We start from the raw sequence: 9,268 nt of genomic DNA, 5'->3' as shown, positions 1-9,268 counted from the left end.
TCATGGCTGGATGTAGACCTATCTTAGGTGTGGATGGTGCACATCTTAGAGGACCATACACTGGAATTTTATTGATAGCAGTGGGAAGGGATGACAATAAAAATATTTTCGCTGTGGCTTGGGCGGTAGTTGAGACTGAAAACGAGGAAACATGGACTTGGTTTCTCAAGTTACTAGTAGATGACCTCAAATCAGTGGCTCATGCTCAGTGGAATTTTAAATAATTGTTTTTAGTCTTTCAATAATGTTTTGAGGGAGGTAAGGGGAAAGCCAATCATTTCCCTAATGAAATGGATTAGAAGGTATATTATGCAAAGGTGTGCAGCTAAGAGGGAAGGGTTGAATGAAATTAAGGGTGTAGTAATGCCCTCTGTGATGAAAGTCATTGAAAATCAAGCTCAAAAGGTTCATAGCATGAGAGTCATTGCAGTTAATGTGATGGAGTTTTAAGTTTTTGATGGTGATGACAGTTACATAGCAAACTTAAAAGATAAAAATTGTCTTTATAACAAATGGAGACTTAGAGGAATTCCATGTAGGCATGCATTGGCATGTATAGTGAAAAGAAAATTGGATTTTTCCCCTTATGTGCATAAAGCATACTATGTGGGTACTAATGCAAAAACCTATTGTTCAACATTCCATGGAATGCCTAGTCACAAGCATTGGCCAATTTCTCAATTGGATAAGCCTCTTTCTCCACCTTTTAGAAATATGCAAAGAAGACCCACAAAAACAAGCAAAGGCCCGAGTTTGATGAGGGTAGAGATGGAAAGAAGAAGAAGAATTTTGTTGAAAGGGACTTTAAGCAAAACAAGTGTGGGAACTGTTGAGCGCTTGGCCATTACAAGAAGACTTGCAAGAACCCACCGAAATAAAATGAGGCATCCACGAGTGCAGCACCAGTTAAAAGAGGAAGAACAAAAAAGCATCCTAGTATAACTCCACCAACTTCATCATTACCCCTACAGCAACTCAAACCACAACCAAAGCCCCTGAATCAGCTCAATCAGCAACTACAACAACCACCACAGCCATTCCAACTCCAACTAACAGTGTTGCCACTTCATTCACTACCAATTGTGGTCAACGAAGGGTTAAACATGTTGTAAGGGGGAAAATGCCGGACAAGTCTACACCAACACAAGGGAGTCATTAACAATCAAGATATGTTAATGATGTAGTAGACCAAAGTAGTCAAGTTTGAAACTTTTGTCATATTTTGTGTTTGTATTGGATAATTATGAAACTTTAGTTGTGTGAACATATCTAGGTTTGTGTTGGATGATGCTCATATGTTGTGTTTGTATTGGATGATATGTGAACTTTTTCATGGATGATGTTCTTAGAGTTATATATGATGTTGTGTTTGTATTGGATAATTATATTGTGTTCTTGATACTCTTTTAAACAGAAAAATTTTTGTTAGGTACTTTTTAAAGATTGGCAAAAAAGATAACGGAAAACATAACCTCAGCCGTTACTTGGTATTATTTTGAAAAGAAAATTTTTTGTTAGGTATTTTTGAAAAATATTTTTTATTAGGTACTTTTTTGAAAAAAAAAATTTATTAGGTACTTTTTGACACTTTTTCCTTATTATTATTATTATTATTATTATTATTATTATTATTATTATTATTATTATTATTATTATTATTATTATTATTATTATTCGTGTTGTTACGCATGGTTATTATTATTATTTAAAATAATTGTAAAAGAAATTATTATTTGAGAGTAATATAGGAATTTGAAATACTAATGAAAAAAAAAAGAACAAACAATAAAAATACTTAAAGTCAAATACAATAAAATAAAACAATACATTAATTTATACTGATAATAGTTTATATCCTCTTCACCCTCATCACTAAAAATATTCAGCATCATCGTTTTGCTCATCACCAGACAATATTAGATCAACATCAGCATCTTCTTCGAGAATTGTTGTCGACGGTTCTGGTTCATCATAGCACTCAATAAACTATCCAGAAGGATCGCGGAGCGATGTCTCAACATTGTCTTCATGAGAGACTTGAAATTGTATGCGTCGTTCCTCTTGGAATGCGCTATCATCTACGTCATTGGGTATAGCAACACTAACTTGATATTTCTTTGGCCTGACTTTGCACACAGCTCGCAAAAAAGATAACTGGAAACTTAACCCCAGCTGTTACATGGTACTCTTTTGAAAAGAAAATTTTTTATTAGGTTTTGGAAAAAAGCTTTTTATTAAGTACTTTTTTGAAAAAAAAAATTAATTAGGTACTTTTTGACACTTTTTTCTTATTTGTATTCCAATTTTTGGGTTATTTTCTAAAATATCCACATGCATTTTTTTTCGAATTTCTGGGTTTTTTTTCTGGAATATCTACATGTATTTTTATTTGAATTTTTGGGTTATTTTTTCGAATTTTTTAATTTTCAACATGAATTAGGGTTTAGGGTTTTGAAGTGTAATTGGTTATTTTTTTAAATATGTATGTTAGTTTTTTGGGTTTTTTTTGTGAAATAATGTTAGTTAATTAATTTTGAATGTGTTGGTTATTTTTTGTTAAACATGCATTAGTTTTTTTTTTTTTGTTATGTAATGTTACTTGGTTAATTTTTGTTAATTAATGCATGTTAGTTTTTTGGGTTTTTTTTGGTTAAATATTGTTAATTAATTTTTGATGTGTTGGCAATTTTTTGTTAATAAATGCATGACAGTTTATTTGTTTTTTTTTTTGTTAGATAATGTTACTTGATTAATTTTTGAAGTGTTAGTTATTTTTGATTAAATAATGCATGACAAATGTTTTTGGTTTTTTTTTTTGTTAAGTAATGCTACTCGGTTGATTTTTGATTTGTTGGATATTGTTGTTAAATAATACTACTGGTTAAATAATATTCTAATAAATAAAACAAGTTAGTTTTTTGTGTTTTTGTTGTTAAATAATACACGTTAATTCTGAATTGTTGCTTATTTTGTATGCATGTTAGTTTAGGTTAAGTAGGAATGTATGTTAATTTATGTTAAATATAAATGCATGTTAATTCTGAAATTAAGTTTTTATTACTTTGTATGGTGTAAATTTCATATAGACAACATGGCAAATATCCCAAACAACCAAATTAATGACCCAGCAAACTTCTTTGATTTTTTTGGGTTTGACTTGAACAATGTTTCACTTAGTGACTATGGTTATCAACAACCTAGTTACTATGGCAACTATGGTTATCAACAACCTAGTTACTATGGCAACTTTAACCCCCCCATCATACCAACAACCATACGTACAATCCTTCGCAAGTCTCTAAAATCAACACACTAATCTTTCCCTAGATACTCCAAAAACTACACCCTAGGGAGGGGATTATCAAAATTTTAAACCATATCCCTATTAGTATGGTTATGACCCCTCCCAAATGAACTATCTTAGGGCATCTTCTCAGTTGCCTGTCCATTTGCCCTTCCACATGATATGGATCCAGTGATGACTGCCTTAATGGATCCAGTTACTCCTACTCAACAACCTCAATATTTTGTTGAGGAAGTTGACGATGATAGAGGGGATGACGATGAAGTAGAAGAGCACACTCTCGGCGGGTCGGATCCTCATTGTCCGCTTGACGAACCTCGCCAAGTGCCTACTCAAACGCCCCAACACGCTTCTTGGGATATCCTTGGGGACTGTAGGCCATTACTACCATGGCTTCCGCAAAAAAAGCAGTAAGTTAACTTTATTAACGAAAATGAATTTGTTAAAAAAATCGAATTTACATATTAATCGTAGTTTTTTTAGATTTGATGCTTCAGCGGAGTCAAACACTAAAAGAGGCGTCTCTTCCGAAATTGGAAAGACGTTTAAGCTGTCTCTAGACCTTAGGGGCACTTCTTGGAAAAAGGTGCCAGAGTCAGTTAAAAAATTTTACTGGGACGAATTTAAGGTATATGTTGATTACATTCAATCAATTCAAATGGAGCTAGATATAATACGTAAAGTTAATTATATTTTTTTTGTAGTTTAATATAAAATTAGAATTGCTACAAGTGGCATCCTAGCATTGACAAGGATGTCTACAAAGCATGGTACACTTGATGCTCTCTTCGGTACCAAGACACAATGAACAAACTTAGAACCAAAGAGAGAGAGCTTTCGTCCCAACGTGAAAGGGAACGAGCCAAGAGGGAGGGTCAGGGCTTAGAGATAGAGGAACGCCTTGAAAAGTTACTCTGATACGCAGGAGTTTAAGGCCAAAAGCTCTCGCCAAAAGAGTAACAGGCGCAACGAGGACTCCAGTGCACCACCTTTGCCTACCTATCGTGGAGGCCCGTATTCTACTGTGCGATTGCGCGAAAATATGGTAAGTTAATATTTCATTAATAATTACTTAAATTTTTTACATTTATAATTGTTATATTAACTAATATTTTTTATTTTTAAAGGCCGAGGAATCGGGCAACGTAGAGCCTACTCCTAATATATATATATATATATATATATATATATATATATATATATATATATATATATATATATATATATATATATATATATATATATATATATATATATATATATATATATATATATATATATATATATATATATATATATATATATATATATATATATATATATCAGCAACATAATAGACGATAAAAAAAATTTATGTGAGAAAGATTTAGGTGATAAAGTATTTTGTTGTTTATTTTGTCGCCTAATGTCTTTTGTGTTAAAATGAGCGACAAAAATACTTCGTTGCATTTCGGTTTTCTATTTGCTGGGAACATTATTCAGAAAGAATTGCTTCTTTATTCTATTAAATTGTGAACCATTTAATACATTATAGCATAGGTATAATAATAAATAAGGCTGGTATCAGAATATCTTTGCTATTGTGTGATACTCCTGCTAGGTGTTTGGGATCATCCACATTATAAGCTTCAAACCCTAAAAAAATTAATAAAAAAAGTATATTAATATTAATTACTTGAAAATTATATCCTAAACTGCAACTGAAATGGAAATGAACAACGATAATTAATATTGAGAACAGATAAATTTATTTGTTGAGATCGATCATATATCTTGTTTTTGAGTAAAAATCATATATATCATTCTTGATAATTTAAAAGTAAAAAGATAATATTGAACTCATTTTAATATGTATTTGAAATCAAATCTCCATACTTTACATATTTTTTTATTCGTTTCAGAATAATCATATGGACTAAAAGCACATATTATAATGATTTAGTGTTAGTTGTGTTATTAATTTAAACTTACTGTCGATAATCGATTTGAATGACTCCAGCAATGGGGTCAGCAATTGTAGAAAACGCTTCTTTAGAAAGATCAATAGTGCCTCCACAGTTAGGGCATTGATCAACAATTTTAACAGTTACACTTGTTCCTGGTTTGCATGGATGTGGATATGGATTAGTAGGACCAGTGCATGTAACCGTAAACATTTTTCCACATATTTTACCACCATCCCATAATTGATCACCAGCAGCAGCTATCATAGTCCCTTCTGGAGTACTTTGGTAACATGCCGATGCTAGTTTTTTACACACACCAACAATAAGATAAAAAGGCGTTAATATTAATTAAATAATTAGTGAGATATTGTTGGTAAAACTTTACAAATGAATAATTAAATACTTACGAATATATGTTGTGTAAAAGGTAGCGGTTCCTGGAATTGCAAAGGATATTGTAAGTAGAGTAGAAATTGTAGCAATAAAAAGAATTAGAATTGTCATCTTCATTAGTATTAGAACAAAGCCTTGTACTAAACTTAGTTTTTCTTGTATGTGTATGAAGGAAGTGATGCACAATATACAACATAAAACACCTCTTTAAATAAGAGGGGTACATTCAAATATTTGAGTATCAAAATAGGAAAAAAAATTAAATTCTTAGACAAGTATGGTAATTTTAATAATTTTTGTTTTATTATGAGATAATAATAATGAGAAAAAAAAAATTGATTTCATGTTTATGGAAATTTTTGTAATACAATAATGTTTTAATTATGAGTAATCATATTAGTTATTTATTATTTGTCTCATTAATGATTTGTTATCACTAAAAGCTTAGAATACAATTTTTTATACATGGAAATTTTAATAATACAATTAATAATCATACTATTTGTTTCCTTTTTCAATAAATGAATAATTGATTATTTGTCATTACCAAACATTGTAATACAATGCACAAACAAAAGTTTTCTTAAAAAATTCTAGGAAAAAATATCATTTAAAAACTCATTTGAACAACTCACTTAGAAATCCTTTGATAAATAAATAAAAAATAATGGGTATTATATATTTTTTGAGATGAGCATACTACTTTTAATTATATCTTCAGCTGCCAAATTAAAAAAATAAGTGCTACTTTTTATGTTCTTTTTTTGAAAGATAGACTAAAGAGATTGCTATTTTGAACGAAATGATAAGGTTAAAAGTGTTGTGAAGTTGTATACAAAAGAGATGATTCCAAGTGATCGAATGATCAAAGTACCTTACAATAATTTTTCACAAGAAATATTAGCAATTATCATGATGTAAATCATAAGATTTAGTATTAATGACTTAAATAGTGTTTGAAACTAAGGTCTTCTCATAATGGTCAAAGAGATTGTTTTAGAGGATTCGAATAAGATAAACGTTATTATTTTGGCTAATATATATTTGGTTTGAGGAGATCATACTAAGAAGATTCAAAATTTTAAGGGGTAAATATTAAAGTAGATGGATGGACGTATTTGTAATGAATACAAAACAAAAGGGACTTGAAGTGATAGGTATTGAAGATATGTGAGATTATTTTAATGTTATTTTTATTAGAATATATTAGAATAATATCTTTTGATTACTAGAATATTTTGTATAATCTCTATGATTGTGTAGCATATTAGAAAAATATTTAGTTTCCTAAAGCATGATTTGTAATCTTGTATATATTCACATTTCTTCTAATGAGAATGCAACCAAATCATTCTAACATGGTATCATTAGCCTAGGTTTTTGATCCCTCACATTTCTTCCTCCCTTGCCGCCACCCAACCACCTTCTAAGGGTGTCGTCGCCTCTTTCTCCACCTCTCCTTGTTGTTCTCTTCATGGCCTCTTCCACAAAAATTCATCCCGCTCAAGATTCGACCCTTCTTACAACAAGCAAAGCTACTTTTTTCGAGAATTCCGCTCATTCTAACCATCGTGGCCCTCCCTACCACCGTGGTGGCCACTGTCACCCTCGTCGTGGTGGCCGGACCCATCGTGGCAGCCACCCTAGCTCCGTCAATGCTGCTGGTCAGTGGCAGCACCATTCCAGGCCATATTCCTCTTTTTCTTTTCGGCCCAACAGATTACCCACTGGCCCACCCTCCTTTCCTCCTTACTCACCTACTGAATGGCCTTCTTAGGCCGGCTCTCATTGGGCCCAGCCTGCTCCCTCTTTTCCCACTGCACCTTGGGCTCCTCCTACATCAAGCAATGGACCCCCGACCTCCAGAAAGCTATCACACCGGGACTAATGCTTCTATGAATTATATTCCTACGAACATTGATCATGCCATGAACACTCTTTCTTTGTCTACTCCGGATGAGCAATTTTATATGGATACCGGTGCCACATCCCACATGACTCGTTCTCAAGGTACTTTATTTCCGTATTTTCCTTCAAAGCATCAATTCAATAATGCTATTGTTGTTGGTAATGGTAATTTGATTCCAGTTCTTGGTCACGGGCATATTTCTTTTCCTTCTTCCAAAAAATCCCTTACCCTTAAAAATGTCTTACATGCACCTAAAGTTATTAAAAACCTTATTTTCGTTCGTAAATTCACTCATGATAATATGGTTTCCATCGAATTCGATCCTTTTGGCTTTTCTGTGAAGGATTTAGTCACGGGGAGCATCGTCCTAAGATCTAATAGCACGGGTGATCTTTATCCTTTCCCATCCGCACATGGAGCTACTTCTTCATCTTCCCCATCATCGGCTTTTTTCCGTTTTTTCTTCTAGTCTTTGGCATTCCCGTTTAGGACATCCGGGCAATGCGGTTTTAAATTCCTTGTATTCTTCTCGTTCAATTCAATGTAATAAAATTTCTCCTTTTGTTTGGCATTCTTGTCCTTTAGGAAAACATATTCAATTACCTTTTGCTAATTCTATGTCTATGAGTTCTAAACCTTTCGATATTGTTCATAGTGATTTATGGACATCTCCTATTTCTAGTCCTTCAGGATATAAATATTATGTTCTTTTTCTTGATAATTATACTAATTTTTTGTGGACGTTTCCTTTAGTTCACAAATCGCAAGTTTATGATGTGTTTGTAAATTTCAATACTTTTGTTAATACTCAATTTGAGCTTAATATCAAATCTTTCCAATGTGATAACAGGGGTGAATTTGACAATAATATGTTTCATCAATTTTGTACTAGTTGGGGTATTACTCTTCGTTTTTCTTGTCCTTACACATCTTCTCAAAATGGCAAATCCGAGCGCAAAATCCGCTCCATCAATAACATCATTCGTATTCTTTTATGTCATGCTTCCCTTCCTCCGTCTTTTTGGCCTCACGCCTTAAACACGGCTACTTATCTCCTTAATATTCTTCCCTCTAAACTTCTTGGTAATTTCACTCCCACTCATTTTCTTTATCATAAGTCTCCTACATATACTCATCTACGGGTTTTTGGGTGTTTATGTTTCCTTCTCTTTCCCTCCACTACTATTCACAAACTTCATCCACGTTCCACTCCATGTGTCTTTTTAGGATACTCGTCCTCTCATCAAGGTTACAAGTGCTATGATCTCTCATCCCGTAAAATCATTATATCTCGACATGTTCTATTCGACGAGGCCACCTTTCTTTTTTCTCAATCTTCTTCCCCGTCTCCCCAAAACTACCAATTTTTAGATGATAATCACCCACTTCATTTCCTCAAAACATCCTCTACTGGGCCTGCTCATACGCCCAACCCAACTCCTCACCCTTCCCCTATTCAGTTTTCACAACTTAGCCCACCAACTTCCCGTCCCCTGCCTATTCTACCTTCTGGGCCCAATTTCTCACCTAGCCCAATACCTGCTCCCCCCTCCCTCTGCCAGCCTCTCCTTGCTTCCGGCCCAACAGTTTCCTCCAGCCCATCAGACTACATTCCACCCCCATCTCCTCCTGGGCCTACTGATCCTTTAAGCCCATCAGCTTTCTCTCCCTCCACCTCTGGGCCTGCTACCATTTCCGGCCCAGCTGCTATCCCAA

General features: G+C 33.3%; 1 protein-coding gene across 1 annotated transcript; it reads right to left on the bottom strand.

Moving 5' to 3' along the window:
* Nucleotides 1-4,859: 4,859 nt before the first annotated feature.
* Nucleotides 4,860-5,754, bottom strand: LOC130803252 (putative EG45-like domain containing protein 1). The gene is made up of 3 exons (XM_057667447.1): nucleotides 5,658-5,754; nucleotides 5,276-5,549; nucleotides 4,860-4,939 (listed from the first exon to the last, which is right to left on the bottom strand). Exons 1-3 carry the CDS (start codon nucleotides 5,752-5,754, stop codon nucleotides 4,933-4,935), a joined length of 378 nt encoding a protein of 125 aa, XP_057523430.1. The 3' UTR covers nucleotides 4,860-4,932.
* Between the last annotated feature and the right edge of the window lie 3,514 nt (nucleotides 5,755-9,268).

Source organism: Amaranthus tricolor, chromosome 16, assembly GCF_026212465.1.
Source record: "Amaranthus tricolor cultivar Red isolate AtriRed21 chromosome 16, ASM2621246v1, whole genome shotgun sequence".
NCBI lineage: Eukaryota > Viridiplantae > Streptophyta > Magnoliopsida > Caryophyllales > Amaranthaceae > Amaranthus > Amaranthus tricolor.
Note: the sequence above shows the minus strand (reverse complement) of the source record. Positions and strands in the feature narration are given on the sequence as shown.

What these genes read in the sequence shown, in the direction of transcription:
- LOC130803252 (XM_057667447.1), bottom strand. Translation starts at nt 5,754, where the DNA reads ATGACAATTCTAATTCTTTTTATTGCTACAATTTCTACTCTACTTACA. An exon ending in CTTTTACACAACATATATTC is followed by an intron (nt 5,550 to 5,657) that starts GTAAGTATTTAA and finishes GTAAAAAACTAG; the next exon opens with CATCGGCATGTTACCAAAGT.